At 38.4% G+C, this 22,187-nt stretch overlaps 2 protein-coding genes across 3 annotated transcripts in view; one reads left to right on the forward strand and one right to left on the reverse strand.

Moving 5' to 3' along the window:
* LOC6032219 (probable ribonuclease ZC3H12B) overlaps positions 1 to 13,975 on the forward strand; it is a 28,297-nt gene extending 14,322 nt beyond the window's left edge. The window contains exons 1-5 of one of the 2 annotated variants that reach the window (XM_038261661.1): positions 1,765 to 3,054; positions 6,401 to 7,165; positions 11,225 to 11,699; positions 11,774 to 12,342; positions 12,403 to 13,975. In XM_038261661.1, the coding sequence (XP_038117589.1) occupies positions 3,025 to 3,054; positions 6,401 to 7,165; positions 11,225 to 11,699; positions 11,774 to 12,342; positions 12,403 to 12,741 (2,178 nt within the window). In that variant the 5' untranslated portion in view covers positions 1,765 to 3,024 and the 3' untranslated portion in view covers positions 12,742 to 13,975. Of the gene's footprint in view, positions 1 to 1,764; positions 3,055 to 6,400; positions 7,166 to 11,224; positions 11,700 to 11,773; positions 12,343 to 12,402 lie in introns of those variants that run through there. The other variant, XM_038261660.1, reaches the window with a different exon arrangement.
* Positions 13,976 to 17,727: 3,752 nt separating this feature from the next.
* LOC6032221 (zinc finger HIT domain-containing protein 2) lies at positions 17,728 to 19,066 on the reverse strand. Its single transcript, XM_001842808.2, has 2 exons — positions 18,936 to 19,066; positions 17,728 to 18,874 (listed from the first exon to the last, which is right to left on the reverse strand). The coding sequence occupies exons 1-2, from the start codon at positions 18,959 to 18,961 to the stop codon at positions 17,761 to 17,763; spliced, it is 1,140 nt and encodes a 379-aa protein (XP_001842860.2). The 5' UTR covers positions 18,962 to 19,066; the 3' UTR covers positions 17,728 to 17,760.
* Positions 19,067 to 22,187: the final 3,121 nt, after the last annotated feature.

The raw sequence follows: 22,187 nt of genomic DNA on the forward strand, positions 1-22,187 counted from the left end.
TGCATTGAACGTGATTTAAGAAGCTAGCAGGAGTGAAATAATCCATTTAAATCAGGGTGGCCACTCAAGTCGGGAAATCGGGAAAAAGTCGGGAATTTGCGATTTTTTTGTCAAACCGTCGGGAAATGTCGGGAATCCTAAGCATACTCGTTTGATTTTTTTTTTCAATCTTAAAAAAATTTGTAATATTTTGTGCAATTTTCAAATTAAATTCATTCAATTCTTCCTAAGGAATTTACTAAAAATTTAAGGTTCCTTTCACTATCTCAATCTATTTGAGAAGAAACGGCTATTTAAGAAATCAAAATTCCTTATAAATATTGGATGCATATTACACAGATATTCATATTTTTTTAATGAATCAAAAGATTTATATTAATTTTTGTTTATCAAAAAAGAGGTAAACATAGACACTTATCAAACTGATTTTTTCAATTAAATAAAATTAAACAACATTGATTTAAAACTTCAATATAAAATTCACAATGTTAAAAATGAACTTTTTATTAACATTTAAAAAAAGCCAATAACTAGATATTTTTCTAAATTATCTGAAAGTAATCATGCTTTAAGCATTCTTTGATTTAAAATAAAATAAAATTAAGAATAAAATTTAAATTCAATTATCTTTAACTGTTTGGCATTTCCAGTTGAAACGAAGTATCAAAAATAATATGTTTGAGAATTTTAAAAATAAACAATGCAATTATTTTACAATACTAAGCATTTGGTTATTTTCAAAGAATTATTGTTTATGTAAATCAAACTAACGAGTGCTTAAATTTTTGAGGTATTTTTTTAGAAATTAAGAAAATTAGACGTTGAGTTTTTGATTTAACAAAAATAATCAATAGGCTTAGGTAAGAAATGTCTATTATTTGAGTTTCTGGAAAAGTCGCGAATTAGAAAATGGGTTTTGTGTGGTCACCCTGATGTAAATCAAATTTAATACATCTTGATTGTTTTTATAAGGCAGGAAAAGGGTGACCCATTCTGCCCCCAAGTGGATATCAATTTAACACTTCCACCACCAAGCCTCCAAATGATTTGAAGGTTATCTAACTTTTCAGAAAGTTTATTTAAGAACCTGAAAATAAACAGAACCTTTGTGGTTTTGTGAAGAAATTTACATTTTTGCTTATAATTCGAAAAATACAATGAAAGCAAACGTCGTTTTCGGTGTGGTGATGTTATTTGACGACTTTTATTAGGCTCTTGCCCCCTGCCTCTACATCAATCGAAAGATTACAAAAAAGCAATAATCGATTTTCAATGATTTTTTGAACTTTGGCCAATCAGTAAACTGTTCCGAATATGTGGAATGACTGCATAACATAGTTTGTTTTTAGCTTTTGTTTGTTATGTTTACGATTTGTATTTTATTTGAGATTAAAATAGAACTAGGTATTGAGTTTTTTTTCGCTGTCTGAATTTTCCGGTATGGGGGGGGGGGGAAGTAAAAAAAGGATAAACCGGATGTGGATCTACAACGTGTCAATAAAGTTTCCGAATCAATTTATTACATAAGTTCGAACTAGCCTTCGCCCAGAGGAAGTTCCTCGTCGTGATCATCACGTAGGAGGTCCCTATGATCATGCTCGGAGCTTTCATGCATTCCCATCAAGTCGGGGTATCAAACGAAAAAAAAATGAGTTGCGCGAGGGAAGCTTCTCTCTCCGCTGCCGAAACTTGAGTCGAATTCAGCGCGAGAGAGAAAAAAAACCCCGCGCCGGCTAAGCTCGCGAGAAAGCGCCGAGCTGGAAAACAGTTGTGCTCCGCTGCTCAAGAAGTGCTGACCAACGTCGTGTCTACGCCGCGTATCGTTGCGTTTTTCGTATAGAGTCAAGTCCACACTCTTCAACCTTGGGCTGTAAGGAGGGTTCGGTTCGGGTTGATCGAGTTTGCAAGTTTCGTAACTCTCGTAATTGAGCCGTGTACAAGTGAGGTGTTCGGGCCTGGCCGGATTACGTAGTTTTGGGGCGTAGTTCCGGTTCGCGCAAAAGAAAAAAAGGAAACAACCGCTGAAGCTCGGGTTTAGCTGCACTGAAAGAGGATGTCGGTTCTTGTCGTGTGAGCTAATCAGCCATTGATGAGAACCGTCGACTGTGCAAACACGGCAGACGATCATTGACGATCGCGGGTAGTCCTACAGAGTGAAGTGTAGTGTAAATATTTTCATGAATATTTCCATCGTGCCTCGCGACGTAATAAATTGAATGCTAATACGGAGTTCACATCGGCCGAAACAAACAAAAAAAAAACCGAATCAAGTGCGAAAGTGCTCGACGATTTTTGCTACATCACACGCACGTACTCTGGAGGTTGGCGGCGCGATCAGTTGACGTCACACGGAGGAGATAGAGCGCGCAGATCGTTGCCCACAGATCGTCGTCATCAACGTGGTTGTCGTCGTCGTGGGTACTCCCCCACCCATTACAACCCTTCGCCGAAGCGGTTGGCTTAGCTTAGTCAGCGCGCGATCGGGCTCAGTCGGCTCCACAGGTTCAACGGCTCCGGATCTTGGCGTCGAGTCGCGTTGAGTTGAGCAGCGCAAAAGCAGGTGTGCATCGTCGTGGAGTTGCCGCTGGAAAAGGGAAGGGGAGCCAAAACCGGTTGAGTCTTCTCTTTTGGGGGGCTGACCTCTTCTCGTCGTCGTCGTGTTGGTCGTTGTCGTCATTTTCGCCAACGCGCCCGCCGCCGCCAACAGGACCTGGGGATACATCGGAACGAATCGGGCCGAACGTCGCCGTCGTCGTCGCATGTTCAGTGAATGGGTCATTTGCGAAGCGGATCTTGTGCCTGCTGCTGCTACCTTTGCGAAGAAGAAGAGGACAAAGTAACAGTGAAGATACGAGGATAAAGGAAAGCTAAAGAAGAAGGAGTACACCTCTTACGACTGAGAAATCAAAGACAGAAGGAAAGAGAGAGGAAGACGCACAGAAAGTTCCTATTTTAAGCACGAGATAAACACGAAGAAACAGTTATAGGAATATAGATATTTATTGCTTCTACGAAGGATTAACAATGCTCATCACAACAAACTATAGTCAAAAGGTAACGGTTATTTGTTTAGAATGTTGTTAAATATGACCATAGCTATTGGGTTCAAGCACGTTGGTCACTCAATTTGGAAATTCGCATAAGTCGTGATCGTGAATTTGTGATTTTTGTCGATGTTTTTCGTTTTTTTTTTAATATTTCTGCTTTAAACATAAAATTCAAATTCTGAGACCCCATTTTAGTCAAATTTGAATGTTTGATTGCTTTAAAACTTATCAAATATATGTTTTCATTGTTTATTCACCGCCATTTGGCCGCCAACTTGGATTTAAATTTTATAAATCACTTTAGAGTTGTTTATGGGTCATACAATCAAAATAAGACAGCAAAAAAGTATATTTTTTTTCGTTATTCGATTATCCGAAGTGATTTTTTTGCGAGGCCTTCGGATAATCGAGTCTGGACTGTATGCAGTGATTTTCATATTGTTGCAGACTAGGCCTCAACGCATTTTTTTTACAATTTATATGAAAATGGTATTATACTAAAGTAGAAGTTGTGAAAAACAAGCAAAACATTTGAAATGGTGGCAAGACAAAAATTTAACTATCAGAAGCAAATTAAACTAAACAAGATAAATGCATATTAAAACATTAAGGCTGGTACAAATATTTTTTAATGTTTTTGTCACCCCCCCCCCCCCTCCCCTTAAAAATTGGCCCGAAAAATCAGGGGGCAAAAAAATATTTTTACAATAAACGTCAAAATTTCAATGAAAATTCAAGTGCAACCAGCTGAAATCAAATTAAAATGCATTCTCCTGCGTTTAAAATCATTTTTAGCATGTTTGGGTTTATTAAAAAATCTTATGATTTTTTGAAAATTTTCGATGCAAAATCTTTTTTTTCGATACAATTTTTGTTTTTGTCAGATCTTAGATTTTTTGAAAACTAATGATTGCAAAACAACTGAACTAGTGTAAAATGCATTTTAAAACACTTTTTTCATTTAAATGTGAAGACTATGGCTTGTTATTTAAATTTTTATATTTTTATTTTTGCCCCCTTGACCTCGCCCAGGGCTGAGGGAAAAAAACTTTTTTAAATATTTGCATCGGCCTAAACATGAAACAAGAAAGACATAAAACAAGAAAAAATATGGAAAATTGTTCAAATATTTGGGTCAGAAATGCCTATTATTTGAGGTTCTTGAAAAGTCGGAAATTCGAAAAAGGATTTGAGTGGCTACCCTAAATGTATTAAATAATCGAAAAGATAATTATTGCTAAAATAATTAATTTTAATTGAAAAAACATGGCCAATTGTTTGTTAATTATTTGAAAGATATTGTATAACGTTTATTTTTATATTTTTAATTAAATAGGGTACTTAAAGATTTTTTGCAAATTTTGAATTTTGTGATTTAAAGTAAAACTTAAAAAAAAAACATTTAATTTGTCGATTTTTTTTAATGAATAAAACGTTACTTAATCCACCCTTAGGTGGTTGGTGCCTTCCTTACGTTTAAAGGGTAATGCTATCCAAAATAGATACAAAAGGGCGGACCTTTCAATGTTCTATCAACTTGATTCATCATTCATACCATCAGATTGGGTAGTCAGATCTTCATAATTCAGGGCACTTATGTGCCTATAACTTTTGATAGGTTTGTCAGATCTTCATTCTTTTGAATTCGTTGGAAAGGTCTTTTGATCACGTATCCATCGACAGGTCGCATGATAGATCCGGCCAACATTTTCATCGAAATATATGAGATCCGACCTCTGAAAAGTTCATAAATAACACTTAAGTGCTTATAACTTTTGATAGGGTTGTCAGATCTTCAATCTTTTGAACTCGTTGGAAAGGTCTTTTGGTCACCTCTCCATCGACAGGTCGCATGATAGATCCGGCCAACATTTTCATCGAAATATATGAGATCCGGCCTCTGAAAAGTTCATAAATAACACTTAAGTGCACATAACTTTTGATAGGGTTGATTATGACGGTTTTTTTTTTTTTACAAAAACCACCCGTTTTACAATGTTCCGGACTTTTGTTAGAATCGTTTTTTAGCATAACTTTTGAATACTTTACTAAACTTTATAATTTTTAATAGCGACTTATGGGACCCCAAGACGGATCGAATGAGACCAATACGGTCCAAATCGGTTCAGCCAGTGCCGAGATAACCCAGTGCAAATTTTTTTGATCAACATCCCACCACACACGAGTGATTTTATAGCCTTTCCTCAGTAAGGTGAGGAAGGCAAAACCAGTTATTTATCATGCTTCTGAAAAAATAAGATTAAAAATAATCATCGCTTTTTTCAAACTAAGAGATGGATTTGCCAATTTTCTAAAAAATCCTTGAAATTTTTATATATGGTAGTTTAAATGTATTTTTAAAAGACTTATTGTTCCGGTCTGAACCAAAATAATTAGTGCCTTATTTTTTAATAATAAAATTCGTGTTAAGTTTCTCTTTTTATTGTTAGTGTCCATAGTTTGAATTTTTGAATAATTTGAATTTATTTTAAACAAAAAAGTTTGCTGATATATGTTAGTCATTCTTTGGGTTAAAAAATATCTATTATTTGAGGCTCTAGCAAAGCTGAAAAAATGTCGAGAAGTCGAAATTTGGATTTGAGTGGCCACCCTGGATTCAAGGCATGGAATCTTGAAGAGCTTAACATAACATACCTGCGACCTTCGGAAATTACTTCGTAAAAAGCAGAAAGTAAAGTAAGTAATACTTCATTACTGAGACACTCTATTATTGTTGATTTGTTGTTGATTGATTGATTGAGTGGTTTCGTACTGGCTTATTAGCGTTGACACTCTGTCTCCAATGGACCCCACATTCCATCCTGGTCAGGTCGATCGGGAAGACAACAACACCAACAGTACTCAGCCACTCGAGATGTGTGTATTTACCCTTATCCCGGGTTTACTGTTGATGTTGGCCCAAAGCAAAGTCAACGCGGAGTACAATCCCCGCCAAGAACTTGCTTTTTATCTTGCTAACCATCCGCGCGCGGATTTATCATACAAAATTACCGCAATAACACACCACACCTCGCTCGCCGGGATCTTGTTTGCGCGCAGTCATAGTCACACTGCTGCTGCAGCTTCTTCAATCGCTGAGAAGCCACCCCAGAAGCGCAAACATCCGCCTGAAAGTGTGTTTGTTTTCATATTTAAATTATCTCTTTATACTGGGGTCTTAATTGCGCTGCACCCGCGTGCGCGCTAGAATGACGCCGTTAAGTGGGAGAAGATGTTATCGTTCGTATGACCGACCTACGTAAAATATCTCGAATTGTTTTGTGTGATTGCACTCTTGTTGTTCATAGATCTAATGAGTCGTTTTTGCTCTCCTCTCTCCCTCCCTTACACAGCAATACCTGGACTCGCTATGTGTGACCGAAGCCGAAGATTCCAGCTATGACAGCGACTGCGATGGGGACGATCTGTCCCATCAGCAGGTGTCCCGGACCACCAGTGACACCCTGGGTCAGGAATTTGCCGAGTACGTCAGCAGCCATACCGCAACAGCAGACCAGTCATTCCATCAGGACAGATCACCCGGCTACACGCAACGGGTGGAGTTTGCCCTTAAGCTGGGATACACCGAGCGGCTCGTCCAGGCCGCTCTCCAGCGGTTGGGCCCAAACCCGGCCCAGAACGAACTGCTGGCCGAGTTGATCAAGCTCGGCTCGCAGCCCGGTGTGAAAGGAACGACCGGCGAGTTCATTGCCGGTGATGGCGGTGACTCGCTACTAGCGGCATCAACCGAGTACGGGGCGCCGGGACTGTTGCTAGTACCACCGGGACCGGGAAGCGGGTCGAGTGTCAGTGCCAGTGAAGAATCTCTACGTCCAATAGTGATAGACGGTAGCAACGTGGCCATGAGTCACGGCAACAAGGAAGTGTTTTCGTGTCGAGGCATACGCCTTTGTGTGGATTGGTTTAAGAATCGTGGCCACAAGGATATCACCGTGTTTGTGCCCAAGTGGCGGAAGGAAAGTGCGCGCCCGGACAATCCGGTCAAGGATGGTGAAATACTGAACGAGCTGGAAAAGGAGCGCATGTTGGTGTTTACCCCGTCCCGGTTGGTTGGTGGAAAGCGGATGGTGTGCTACGACGATCGGTATATTTTAAAGGTAGGCGCCAGCAACATTAAAAAAAAACATTAGAGATAAAATGAAGTTTGAGGTCCCCAGAAACACGTGCTCTTAGAATTGTTCAAGGCCTTATTGGCTTTCTTCAAAGTTGTCATAAATAACAGAATCGGATAGCAACACTTTTCAGCACTTGTTTTGAAAAGTTATGCTTTTTTTTATATAAACGATTTATTGACAAATTACATAAACATTTGACTTATAATTTCACTCAACGGGTGTTTTCAGAAATTCAAAAAAAAAAAATGTATGGAACTCGTTGCAAAACTTGATTTTTTTTAGCACTCGTCGTATTTATAAATGTATGACTCGTGCTTAAAAAATAGTCTTTTTTCAACTTGTTGCATAAACTACTATTAAGGAAAAGACATTTTGGTTAAAAGCTATTTTTATGACATCATAAGAAGAAGAGATTTTTATCGTCTACTTGAGCATAAAAAAATTAAAGTGATGAAAAAAGAGTAGAATGAAGTATATAAAGAAAAGCTCAAAAGTCATTAAAAAAAAAAAAAACAATATACAATTGTAACTTTTGAAAAAATGTAAGATTTGACAAAAAAAAATCGCTAAAAAAAACTTTTTGCGATTTAGCAATTCCAGCCCAAAACAGGATTTTTTTAGGTGCTTTTTTCTCGACCCTTTCCAATTTCAATGAAACTTTGTAGATATGTCATCCTACGCTTATATAAGCCATTTTTGTGTATATGGAGCCAGTAGCACTCGATAATGACATTTGAGAAGGGCGTAAATGTTTTAAATATTTTCGTATTTCGTAATATAAATATTGCTGTATCTCGAAGCCGTTGCATCGTATCGAAAACTTGTAGGAAATTTGACGGGCTTTCCGAAAAAATACACTGAAACAAAAAAATACTCCACTTTTATGAGATATTTAGATTTTTAAGTTTAAAAGTCAAATTTTAAGGTGAGCCCACGATTTTTTTTTCGTTCAAAATTTTTGTGAAAATAGCCTAACATGTTACAAAAAGGCTCACGAAAAATGCAGGATGGAGCAACTCACCTAAAAAAATACAAAAATCATTTACTGAAACTGTCTTTTCAAAAGTGCTCTTAACATCAACATTTTCAAAAACCAATTTAAATGTTTATACCTACTTTTTAATTTTTTTAAATCGGCCGATTGCGCGAACACTTGCTCATGAGAACTTAAGTATCTACTATACACTTTTTCGAAGCCAGATCTCCGATATTGTGAAAAAATGTTGTCCGGATCCAATGCATATCCGATAGACCAATAATTTTGGAGATCTGACAACCTTATTCTGAGTTCTTTCTGTTTCTTTAGCCTTGGGGCTGTCCATATATTTTTTTCGAAGATCTAAACCCTCCTAAAGTATTCACGTACTTTATGGATGTCCCCTCTACTGAATTTCTTTCGAAATATTCTATTTTTCTTTTAAAAACATTCTATTTTTCTTTTAAAAACTTATGGCTTACAACATGTTTACTGCTTTTTTGTTTCATGCTAGTCTACATTTAGGCCGTTGCAAATATTTTTTAAAGTTTAGGTATGTCCCTCGACTCTGACCAAAGTCGAGGGAGGCAAAAAAAAAGTATAAAAATTGAAATTACGAGCCATGGTTTCAACATTTTAATGAAAAAAGTGTTTAAAATGCATTATACACCTGTCCAGTTGTTTTGCCACCATTAGTTTCCAAAATATCTAAGTATTGAAGAAAATTGTATTTTTTGCGGTGCTGTACATTGGAATTTCATGAAAATTCGAAACATTTTTAAACATGCCCAAACAATGCAGAAAAATGCATTTTAGGTTGTTTTTTTTAGGAAACAATTTTTTTTGCCCCATGATTTTTCAGACCAATTTTGAAGGGGGCGTGCGACCCGGCCGGATCCGGCCCGTAAAGCCATTTCATCCGGCCCGCGACGGCTTCTCAAAATAGTTCTATGACCGGCCCTCAACTCAAGGCTGTTCATGAAATATTCAACTAATAAAACGAGTGTATAAATTTAAAAAAAAACTGTTGTAACTAAAATTAAATAAGAAACATTCTGTTTGTTTTTTTTTTTTTTTGCTTTTGCAATAAAATGTTGCTGTTCCAACATTTATTTGAATTTTTTCTTTTGTTTTTCAAAATCTAACATTCTTTATAATTGAAATTAATTCTTATCATTTTTATATAAAACATTAAACTGAAAAATGGCACAGGAAACTAAATTATCCAATTCGTTGAAATATAGATTTTTTGTCAAAAAATGCATAAAAAGACACTAAATTTAAACTTCTTTCAGTTTTTACTCTCTTTACTACAAATTGATGCTTTTCTGTTTTGAAGAACATGATTCAAATTTATTTTTTAACATTCCAACGCCCAAGGCTCCAAAAAAGTTGGAACGGTAACTTCAACTCGCTGGTTCTCGGGCCTAACTCAACCAATCAAGATGATTCTTCTTTCCAGTGATTTGTTAGGATGTCTAGATGATTCTAGAACTTTGCAGAACTTAATTTGATCAAATCTGTAATTTTTGCGATCAAAAACATCGTTCCAACTTTTTTTCGCGTGTAAAAAAAATTCGCCGAAAATTCCGCGGAGGCAGTCGTTTAAAAAAAGTTGGAACGATGTTTTCGGTCGCAGAAATTACAGATTTGTTCAAATCAAGTTCTGCAAAATTTTAGGATTATCTAGACATTCTTACAAATCACTGGGAACAAGAATCGTCCCGATTGGTTGAATTATGCCCGAGAACAGGCGTGCTGAAGTTACCGTTCCAACTTTTTTGGGAGGCTTGGGCGTGAGTGTAAGTTGGACATGCGTTGGGCGTTCCAGTGTTAATAAATGAGTAAGCAAAAACTATTGGAATTTTTGAGAACAACTGTTGAAAAGCAAATAATTCATTCTGAAAAGAAAGATCACTGCAAATATTTGTTTCATTTATGAACAAAAACATATCAAAATGAGTCAAGAAATCAGGGAACAAAACATTATTTTTTTCACAAATTTCAATAGTTTACTGAAATTTGAGAAGTAACGAGTTTTAAACTATTCAATATACACTTTTCAACATTTTTAAAACCATTTTGAAATATTTTGTTATAAATTTGAACAACAACGTAAAAAGTGTTTTTTTTTGTAAGGTGATTTTGATCCAAATTTAGTTTTAATAAATTTTATCATGTCTCATTGATTTTTGAAATATATTAATGTGTTGGAGAAATTAAGCTTTTGAAAAATTTGCAACGACCAATGAATTTTTGATATTTTTTTAAAATCAATGATGATAATACACATTTTTTAAAAGATATTTTTTTCCCCTAAAACCAAGAATCTTATTTGCAATACTAGTTTGATTTGTTTACTTTAAAAGAACCTTTTCAAAATTATATTATGAAAAAAATATTTTCTTCTTTTTCAACTTTTGTCAAACATTAGTTCAGGCCCGCCACTCCATCAAAAAAATCAGGTCTGGCCCGCAGGGGCAAAAGGTTGGGCACCCCTGCTCTACTTGAACCTTCTTCTACCTACCTGTTCGACACAGAATGTAACACAAATTTACACTCAGCTTTAAGGGAGCGTTCTTTTATTACGTAACGGAGTTGCCCCCCCCCCCCCCCTCCCCTTGACCTCGGCCAGGGCCGAGGGACAAAAACTTTTTTAAATATTTGCATCGGCCTTATTTTTGAAATAAAAAATATAATATCAAATTATTAAAAATATTATTTTGCATAAAGGGACCATCCATAAACCACGTGGACACTTCAGAGGGGGGGATAGAGATTGTCCATGCTCCATACAAAAAAGATTTTTTTTTGTATGGACAATTGTCCACGAGGGGGGGGGGGTTCGAGATTACCAAAAAAGTGTCCACGTGGTTTATGAATGGTCCCAAATATTCTAAAATTTTAAATGATATGCTAATGAATAACTTATCAATGCCGAATTGAGAAAAATAATTGCATAAAACATATTCTAAATGCTTACAAATATTTGGAAAGACAAACTGTAGAATTGTAAATGTTCTAAAAGTTTAATTCTGTACATTTGCTCTCCCTTCACCTTTCAGCTAGCAGCAGAAAATGACGGCATCGTGGTTTCGAATGACAACTACCGCGACTTGGTGCAGGAGAGCTCCGAGTTCAAGAAGGTGGTCGAAGAGCGAGTGCTGATGTACTCGTTCGTGAACGATCGCTTCATGCCGCCGGACGATCCGCTCGGCCGGTCCGGCCCGACGTTGGACAACTTCCTGCGGGTTCGGAAGGGCGATCCCCCGCCACCGTGTCCGTACGGGAAAAAGTGCACCTACGGAAACAAGTGCAAGTTTTACCACCCGGAGCGGGGCAGCATGCCGCACAAGTCGGTCACGGAGCGATTGTCCGAGTATGCGGCGCGACATCTGCAGGCGAGGAGTGCGGCGGACGTGGCGGGTTGTTCGTCGTCGAGTGGTGGAAGGAACGCCATCCAGGGCAAGTCGTTGAGCGTGCCTCTGTCCAACAGCAGTAGCGAAACTAGTCCAATCAATGAGAAAAGGAAGCCTTTGTGTAAGTTTTTTTGTTTTTTTGGGGGTTGAAGGGTTGATGGTGATTATTGACGGGTGATGTTCTGTTGTTTGCAGGTCGCACACGATCTAACGTACCTCCGGAAACGGGCAGCTCCAGTGTTGGTAATATGTTCAACATGAGCCAGGGTGACCAGCAGCAGCATCAGCATCTGCAGCAGAATCCGTACATGCCAACGCCGAATCGATCAAACTGGGACATTTCGCCTCTCTCGTTGCCACCCCACAGCCTGGTGGATTCGCAGATATTCCCCAAATCTCATAGCATAGAAAATATATCCAAGGAGACGTACACTCAGCTCCAGCATAGTTACAGTGCATCACTGTGGAATCGGCAGCAGCAGCAGCAGCAACAGCAAGCACAATCCCAGCAGCAAAAGTCGGAGTCGTGTGAGCCGGGCCTGGATCCGACCGTGAATCTGCACCGAAAGCTGCAGCGCCAGTTAACACTCAACCCTGCCGGATGTGATCCTCGAATCTACCAGATGCAGCGCAACGTTGGCCACCAGCAGCAGACACCTCAGCACCACTCGGCCGTCCAGCTGTCCCCGCATCGACCGTTGGCCCCTTCGCTGAGCGGTGGAGCCCGACCCAATCCGGCGGCGGCGCAGTGGGAACTTCACCAGGTGGGTTGACTGACTCGCATTAGCAAGAGTACATGAACTAACCAAATTTCCTTTTTGCAGAACGTGACTCGCATCGCATCGGCGCCAGATCCGTCCCGTCCCTGGCATACCGGACCGCCACCAGCGTCGTCATCGGAACCACATATCAACCTGTGGCCACCGCCGCAGAACTCGGCCAGTTCCGGCGTCATCGGTCCACCCCAGCAGCAGCAGCCAACAACCTCACAACAGCAGCAGCAGGCCCATCAACAGCTCCAGGACCAGCGGCGCCGTTTGCACTACCATCTAGCCAGCATCTTCCCCGAGGACCAGGTGCAAGCCGTGATGCAGATGTACCCGGATGAAACCAACCCGCAGAAGATTTGCGCCGCCATTCTGGCCATGTTCCCGAAGATGTAAAGAGCGCGACAACAGGTTTGTTCTTCTCTTGTTTTTGGATAATTGTTAACTCCGCTACCCACTTTGGTCGGTACGTTCCGTGTTTTAATCACCAGACGAAGGCTCGCTGGAGGATATTTTTGAATATTTACAACAAAACGTTTGGCATATTTCTATTTCTTACATTTTCAAGCGAGAAAAATACTCATCCAGTGTCATTAGTGAGCGAAGAGAAATTTTACACGAATATTTTGGGTGCCAAAAGTCTATTCTTCTGTTGTATAAAGCAAACTTAAGGCAATGCTGTTAAAATAAGTTGCTTCCAGTTGTTGAAGATATTCCAATTTCATTTTAGTAACACACTATAAGTCTATTCTAAACAAAACTATTCTGCTGTACAGAAGAGGCAGCACATCTAATCTCATATTCAACTCTAGCACAATTTCTCTTGACGATAGCATTTAGCCTTTTTTATTGTTTGTCGTTTATGGTTATTATATTCTTAAAACTCCGTTAGCTTACTATCTATGATTGCCTATTTAATCATTACGTGTTGATTCTGTTACTCTGTTAAACTTAAACACATTCATATAAACCAACTGAATGAAACTAATGCGTATTTGCAAAAACAACAAACAAAAAAAAAAAACAAGCTTAAAACATCTTTCCTCTCATTTCACTCTGTAGAACGGTCTTTCACTTTTTAACTCTTTGTTGCCAAGTTTACCTAAAAAAAAACATTCGAAAATCAAGACACGCAAATCTAACATTTAATACATGACCATCCTGTATTTGCCAGTAGTACACTGAAACAAAAGTGAGAACCCTATCGTAGCAAAAAAAGATTCCCAGTATCTTCATATTGAAGCGCTTTTGTTGTGAGCTCGCCGTACTTTTCTTCGCGGAAAAATACAAAGTGAAGTGCACACACAACCCTCGTAAAAAAAGGTATTACTACACTGCAGCAGCGACCCCGAAAAAAAGGCAAATTGTACTAGTGTACTAGCGTGTGTCGGCGCGAATCCTTAAACGTTTTTTTTTTTTAGTTCGAATGAAACAAACTTAGATCGAGAGATGATACCTTTCCACACAACATGCAAGGAATGACGAAAAAGCAGTAAAATATGGAAGCGACATGCTATGCATAAAAAAAGTAAAATGTATAAATTTAAAAAAAAAAAACACATTACACGGTGAGGAAGAGAGAAAGATGAGTTTGATAATATACAAGGTACATATTTGAACTTTAAACAAAGCTCGGTGGCGTTGCCTTGTTTGAACTGTTTAGAACAAAAAAGAAATTTCCTTGCCGACTGGAGTTAAAGAACTGCAAACAAGTTTTCTGAAATATCCAAATACAGTCCAGACTCGATTATCCAAAGGCCTCAGAAAAATTTCACTTCGGATAATCAAAACATCGTTTATAATCGAATCAATTAAATAAATTTTCATATTTTTTTTGTTGAGCTTAAGTATGACCCCTAAACTCCGCTAAATTGATTTAGAATTTTTAAATCCAACATGGCGGCCAAAATGACGGTAGTGATATATTGAAAAAAAAAAATGCTTTTTTGTATTTTATTAGACAATCAACTGTTCAAATTTGACCAAAATTGGATCGCACAAATCAAAACTGATGTTAAAAGTTAGAAAATATTTAAAAAATATGAAATCGGAAAATAAAAAAATAAATATACAGTCCAGACTCGATTATCCGAAGGTTTGTATGGGACTTAGGATAATCAAATCAGGAAGAAAAACATTTTTTTTGTATTTTTTTATATTCTTTATTCGAATTTGATATTCAAATTCTACGACCCAATTTTAGTCCAATATGAATGGTTGAATGCCAATTAAATAAAAAAAATGCATTTTATTCAATATTTTATCACCGTCATTTTGGCCGCCATCTTGAATAAAAAATAATCCTAAACAAGAAAATTATAATTCTTTTAATTTATAAAATCAACATTAAAAACCTTAAATTCTAAAAAGATAGAACCTCTTGAGCAAAAAAAAAACTAATTTTCTAAAAAAAAAGATTCCCAAGGAGCAATTCTCTGAGATTTCGGTCATTCGATTTTTTCTGTATTTTTTAATCCGGCTGAAACTTTTTTGGTGCCTTCGGTATGCCCAAATAAGCCATTTTGCATCATTAGTTTGTCCATATAATTTTCCATACAAATTTGGCAGCTGTCCATACAAAAATGATACGTGAAATTACAAAAATCTGTATCTTTTGAAGGAATTTTTTGATCAATTTGGTGTCTTCGGCAAAGTTGTAGGTATGAATATGGACTACACTGAAAAAAATGATACACGGTAAAATTTTTTTTTTGTGATTTTTAATCTCACTTTTTGTCACTAAAACTTGATTTGCAAAAAAAAAAAACTTTTTTAATTTTTTTTTATTTTTTGATATGTTTTGAGGACATCAAATGCCAACTTTTCAGAAATTTCCAGGATGGGCAAAAAATCTTTGACCGAGTTATGATTTTTTGAATCAATACAATGTTTTTCAAAAAATCGAAATATTAGTCGCTAAATTTTTTAATTTCATTTTTCGATGTAAAATTGAATTTGCAATCAAAAAGTACTTTAGTGAAATTTGGATAAATTGCACCGTTTTCAAGTTAAAGCCATTTTTATGCAACTTTTTTTCAAAAGTACTTTTTGATTGCAATACCCTTTTGAAACTGCTTGTAAAATTCAATTTTTCAAAATGCAATTTTTCAGGGCTTCGTTCTGTCGCGTCTGTCAGTAGTCTTGTCGTACATTGCAACTAGCTTTAATTTAACTAATCATTTATGTCCAATTATTCATTTCAGAAAACTAACTAACTTGAATCAACAACCTCAACCAAACTGTCTGAAAGTAAGTTGAATCTCAAATCCCCGAAATTTGAATTACAAAGCCAAACATTCCTTTACCTATTTTTTAAACCTGTCTTGCTGCTTCCAAAAACAATAAACATTAATGAAACGTTCATATTTTGTGCCTTCCATTTCATTAGGGCACACAAGCTTTGCAAACAAGAGTGTATCCCTATCATACCTTATGTAAACTATCATTTGAGTGAAAGAGACACAATCCTGTTCACACCTGTGTGTCCTTTTGAAATGTTAGGCTCTATTTGATCGTCAAAACTCCAGTAGATCCTCGATTCGCAACAATGGTCGATACAACCATAATCCAAAAACCGTTAGTTCAACAGATTAACGAATTTTGTCCGATATCATTTCATTATTGATTGATCGAGACTCTATGGATTTTTTGACAATTCAGAATGGTTAGTATACCACTTGAATTGAAATCAGAGATTCTGATAGCATTACTAAACTGGCTACACATAACTGGAGTCTGGAAGTATTAAACAATCTAGAAAAAGTTACAAATAAAACGAACTGTTCCTCCGCATTATCAAACGGTTTTAAACCTGTTCCTAACAGATTTTACGAACAAGAATATTGAGATTCAAATAAAAAATTTCAATATCTTGCAATTTTACATATTATAAAAGCTGTGATTTCTATCAACACAAGTATATAAATATAAAATAAATGTGTGATATATATCAACATCGGAAACCATCTTTGCAAGTAGCCCTGAAACGACGGCAACGGGTGGCTCCATCTCTAAGGAAAAATTTAAATTGGAAGATTTAAATAAAAAATGTTAAAGAAAATTTAATGTGAAGATTGTATTTTTTATTTTGAAACTCTTAAATCCTCGAAATTCTAAGTTTTTTATGGTCTAAAATAACTTTTAAGTTAAAAATAACTTTTAATTCTAAAATTCTTAATTATGAACGAAAAATAATAAAAAAAAAAAACTTAAAGTAAGGCGGTCATCAATTAATATCAAACAGACTGTAGTAATTTTTTAATGTACAGCACAATTCAATTTATTTAATAAATTTTGATTATAATGGTCTTTTTCCAAACACAATACGATGTAACTTATAAATTAAATTATCCTAAAATATGTGAGGTAAAACTTATGAAACAAGCTGTGAAAAGTGTTGCTCCTCGTTTTATTCGTTAGCAATGAATCATGACTAGAAAAACATCAAAAAGTCCCCGACATTACTGCCAAATCAAAAACAGAAACACAATCAGCAGATAGTTCACCATGATGATACAATTGCTGTAAAGTTTTGTCAACAATCCACGATCACGAATCGGTTCGTCCACGAAGAGAAAAATCAGCTTTTTGTAGCTGCACTCGACGATTTGTTTCTTTTCCAGCTTGGGCGCCTTGATAACGTACATCCAGGCCAATCGCCAAAGGAAGTCTCGCTGCTTTCGGTAGGCCGCAAAGCGAAATACCCTCAAACTGGGCAGCGAAACGTACACCGGTCCCGTTCCGACGCTCATATCGCCGGGGAAGATTTCTACCTCGAGATGTTCCAGTTCTACCAGTTGATGGCGAAAGTCGGTTAGCAATGTTGCGATTTCCTGGTGCAGAATGTTCGTTATCCGAAGCCTCGTTAGTCGCGAACATTGATCAAACATCATATCGACGGCCACTGGTTTGCTGAGCTTCAGAGTGCACCTGATTCGTCTGGTTCCGGACTCTCTGCACGACGCCAGAATCAGTTCCGATCCGTGGTGGCGTTTCAGCCATTCGCTGATTATCGAGAACCACTTTTTGCTCACTAACGACTTTTCCAGAAGACAGTACCATGGCAAAGGACTCAACACTTGTTCGAGCAACTCGTTTGGAAGTTGACTTAACGACATGATGCTTACAAATAATGCTTTAGGCTGCGACAAACACCTCGAGTTTTCACCACTTTCTGAAGAAAGCATCCGCGTTTGGTCCTTTAACAGCTGGAGTTGTGGTGTTGGTGTCATGTTATGTTGGCTGATCACCATTACTACCCTAAACATAAGGGACATGTTCGCAGCATAACTTGTCTAGACAAATTTAAACATAGCTTTCTTATTGGAATATGAGAACCAGGTTTGATCTGTGATTATCACGTGGCCAACAAAAACAGAGAACTTAACGTAATACCAACTTTATTTCTTATTTGGCTCAAATGTGATCTTTGGCGTACGAGAGCATAAATTCAATCTTCTTTAAATAGCCTCGAACCTTAACTGGGTCTAGGTATTTAAGTTCACCAACGTCATCGTTAAACTTACTACTGAACTCTCCACCATCCGAGTCCCTTGACGCTTTGGCCTTTTCGCCATCGTAGCCCTTTGTGAGGACAATCAACCTGTGCACATCGGAAAGGGCCGCCAGCAGGAAGTGCTTCCGGTACTTTTGTCCGCACTGTTCCGGCCCTGTGAGTAGCTTTTCAACGTCTTGCGTGAGCAACCGACTCGTTTCCTTGTCCGCAGGCAGCCGCTCCTGGCGACACTCGTGACAAACCGATTCCACGGCCAACGACTGCGAATCGTAGTTGGAATTCTGCTTAAAGTTGCCAGCGATGGATATCAACGTGTTCACCACCTCGGGAGCATTCCCAGTAAAATCTCCGTTAAAATAACGAAACACGAAAGCATACGCGGCCAGAATGTTGGTCACGTTGTACCTCATCAATGGCGAAGGTGGTTTGCTGGACAGTTCCGAGAAGCTCCGGATGACTCGTTTCACCGAAGGACACGTTTCGAGCAGATGCGATTCACCCTTTGATAAAACCTTACTCTCAGCGGCCTGAACAAGCTCAACTTTAAATTCCCCATTCCACCATGGATCCACCTCCGGCAAAATTCTTCCAACATCCCCGTTTTCAAGCAAATTTTGAAAGTCCTTGCGCTCTTCCTCCGTCAACCGCTCCCACACGGCATCAGGATCGTCCAAATTTACCTTCCCAAGCCTCTCGCTCAAATCTGGCACGTCCTCCGCGTCATCCGAATCAATCTCCTCAAATCGGTCCTCGTGCTCGTCCTCTTCATAGCCGGCTTCCGTACCTTCGTCGATGGACAAATCATTCTGCTCTAAATTACTTAGAATTTCCAGCATTTTATTGGACGACTGCTGGGCCTGCTGCTCGTCCCGGACCATGGTCATCTCCTGGATCACATTTTCCTTGTAGAAACTCTCGGAACACTGCAGATGTTGGCTGGATTTGTAACAGGCCAGTGAGCAGTAGAGAACATTACAGCGAGGACAGCAGTACTTGGACGGCGCCGTTTGGCAACTAGAAACAAAATGAAGCGTTTATTGAAAAAAATCCTTTGATGCTTACCAAAGTTACACACATTTTACAGATTTCCTCTGAATTCATTTTCAAGTATTCAGAGTGAAAAAATTTGGGCGGTTCGATCACGAAACGATTGAAATTTTGCGCTCGACCGAATGCGCAAGGTAAACAGATCGAAGCAGAGAAACGTCAAAAATGTGATGGTCCGTTTTTACCGACTGCGAAGCAGGGCTGGATTTTTTTTTAAATCACGTTTAAACATATTTTAAATTTTATTGACTTCACGAAAATAGGACCCTAAAGCCCTATGTCAATTTTTATGTACAACGATTTAAAACAATTCTGGAGCTCGTTCTGGAGTTTGTTTTTGAAACCAAATTTTCAGTTTTTGCTTTTTAGGTGTTTTTTTAATACCCTGACTCAAGGCGGTTTCAAAAACACCCAAAAAGCAAAAACTGGAAATTTGGTTTATAGAGTAATCTACGTGCGCATGTATTGCATGCACATTGCATGTAGGTAGACGAAAAAAAGTGAGGTTAAATTTTGTACCGGCCAGCAAAACAAATGGTGTGTTAGTGTGTGTGAGATCAGGCTTAGATAGCTCTATTGGACATTTAAAAAAAAACTCCAGAATTTCTAATCACTTTTTTTCATTTTAATGCAAAAAAATTGCTGCGAGCTATCAAGAAGGACCGCGAAGTTATTTTTTAAATTGATTTAAAAATCCTTTGAGCATGAGCATGAGCATGAGAGACCACCCATGGTTGTCCTTCTCCGTTGCTGAACAGGACCGTAATATCCTATCAATACAACCGACCATACGCTTGAACGATCTAATGGTGTTTCCCTTATCAACAGCATGTATGAATGCGTTGAAAAGATAAAACATCAAGATCATTAAAACTAGATCTGAATCAAAAAGGTAACAGTCATTGGCCACCAACGGCGCCCGCCATGTCAGTTTGTAGATCTCGGGGGATTGGGACGGGAATGTTAGTTAGCACAGGTTGCTACCAAGGGTGGGTTCTATACGATATCCACACCCCCACGTGTGCCGGAAAACTACTTCTACTTGGGATTTTGTTAGTGGGTAAGGGTAATGGCCAGGATTCAACATAGAGGATGATGATGCGACCCAATAATCAATAAATTTTGTTTATTTTTAAATTGATTTAAAAATCCTTTGCGTACAAACAGTCATGTAGTAGTAATGTAGTATTTTTTATGGTTTTCCGTTTTTTTTGCTTTGACTTTTTTAACAAACGTAAACCATTTTGAACAAGCAAAGGTTTTAAATTAACCCTCTACAACCTAACCCCGCCTTTAGACGGGCTTCGATCTAAAAAATCGCCAAAAATCAATTTTCCAACCGATTTTTGATCTTTAAAAAGCATTGGAAAGAAGAACTCTTCAAATTTTAGAAAATTTCAGGGTTGGAAGTTAAATTTGTTTTATGTGACTTTGCCAATGTTTTAAAAAATTTCATTTTTTTAGGGGTCAACTTTGGCAGTGTTTTTTACTAACATTTCCTATATTTTCAATAAAAAGAAGTATGCAGTAATTTTTGTAGTGTCCCAGACTATGCCTCTATGCATTTTTTTGCAATTTAAATGATGATGGTGCGATTCTATAGCAGAAAATGTGAAAAACATGCAAAAAATTGATAAAGTGACTGTAAAAACATGAAAAAATTAGATAGGCGAAATGTAATTATATTAGGTGGTAGAGTAGGCCAAATACTACCAAATACAAACATAAACTAAATAAGATAAATGCAAATTAAAATACTATAAATGAAACAAGAAAAACATAAAACAAGAAAAGTAAAGTTTTTCCTAGAACAAAAGCTGCTCAAAATGACCTCCTGAACACGGGAAAAATAAATATTTTCAAAAAAAAAATTGGGCAGTAGAGGGTTAAGCCATAGACTAATTAAAGACTAAACACTCCGAACAAAATTTTCAAAAAAGTATGACTCATAAGCTGTGAACCGCGGGTACCACGGTGAACCGCATCGGCTAGCCCCTCGTATGACAGATCGACCTGGCAGCGCTGACTTTTTCGATTTCGTTTTGTGCTGATTTACGCGCGCATCTTGTTTATTTTTGTTTTGCTTTGCAATCAAGGTAGCAGCCTCCGAAGAAATCAATCAGCTGTGCAGCAATATTTGTTTGGTGAAAGAGCGGGATTTACTAGTGGTCACTCCGGCGACACTATCATCCCAGTGCATCCCAGAGCTTCCCCAGGATAAGATTGCCGCCCTGACGGAACACATTCAGGAGGCCGATGCCGGTTCGGCCACGTTCTCGATGGCCTACGCCAGGCCCGTTTTGCCCTCGCCCTGGACCGTGCCATGAATGACGAAAAGAACGTGATCGAGTGTGCGTACGTACGCTCGGATATTTTCGAGGACATTTACTTCTCCATGCCGCTGCTGCTAGGTAACACAATCTCGAGAAGAAAATTGGTCAACCCAAGGTGAACGCCTATGAGAAGGAGCTGCTGAAAAAGGCCATTCTGGAGCTGAAAAAAACCATCCAGAAGGACGAGGAGTTGTCAAGAAGAACTATGTGAATTATTTTAATAACTTTCATAAATAAACCCTCAAGTACATGATACAAAGTATCCGCGTTTTTGTTTCGGCGGGTTTTGGTTCCGGGCCCTCTTTTGTGAGAGTCCTTCTACTCATGGAACAAACTGTGCTGAACTCCGCTGGTAACTTCAAGGATGCGCATGCCCTGTCCCTGCTTGCTGACAATCTGAGCGGAAGGTTGATCGTCTTCCTCGTTGCCAGTTCCAGTTGTTGCCCCCGCGTACAGCTCGCCCATATCGGTGCCAGGGGAGGTCGTACTCTTTGTCGGTAAAATTGGTTCGGGGACAAATTTTTATTTGATGACGTTATCGCTGGGATTGGGAATGCCAAGTTGGCGGTTAAGGGAAAAGCTAGGGGCAAAGATCTTGGCCGTGTTGAGGTTTTTAAAGTAGGTGCAGTACGTCGAGGTCTAGATAGCGTCTCCAAGAACTTTCTAGCCTCGCAGGGCGAAGATTCCGGGTTGGAGGAAGTCGGTTTTGCCCCAGCGGTATTAACCGGAGGCGGCCCGCTTGGCAAACCCGACGGTGTTCACGTGCTCGTTTTCTGGGAGGATACGACTGAAAGTCCGAAATCGATCGGGAGCTGCTTGTTGCAAAATCCCGGAATGACCTTCTAGCGAGGCGCGTCCATCTTTCAGCAGACACGCGGAATGTGAATCGCTAGAAATTCGACCACCCTCGAGATTCCCCCCGGACGATGGTTCACTCTAGTAATCAT

This window comes from Culex quinquefasciatus, chromosome 3, assembly GCF_015732765.1.
Source record: "Culex quinquefasciatus strain JHB chromosome 3, VPISU_Cqui_1.0_pri_paternal, whole genome shotgun sequence".
Lineage (NCBI taxonomy): Eukaryota > Metazoa > Arthropoda > Insecta > Diptera > Culicidae > Culex > Culex quinquefasciatus.

What these genes read in the sequence shown, in the direction of transcription:
- LOC6032221 (XM_001842808.2), bottom strand. Translation starts at nt 18,961, where the DNA reads ATGAATTCAGAGGAAATCTGTAAAAT. An exon ending in TCAGAGGAAATCTGTAAAAT is followed by an intron (nt 18,875 to 18,935) that starts GTGTGTAACTTT and finishes TTTTGTTTCTAG; the next exon opens with TTGCCAAACGGCGCCGTCCA.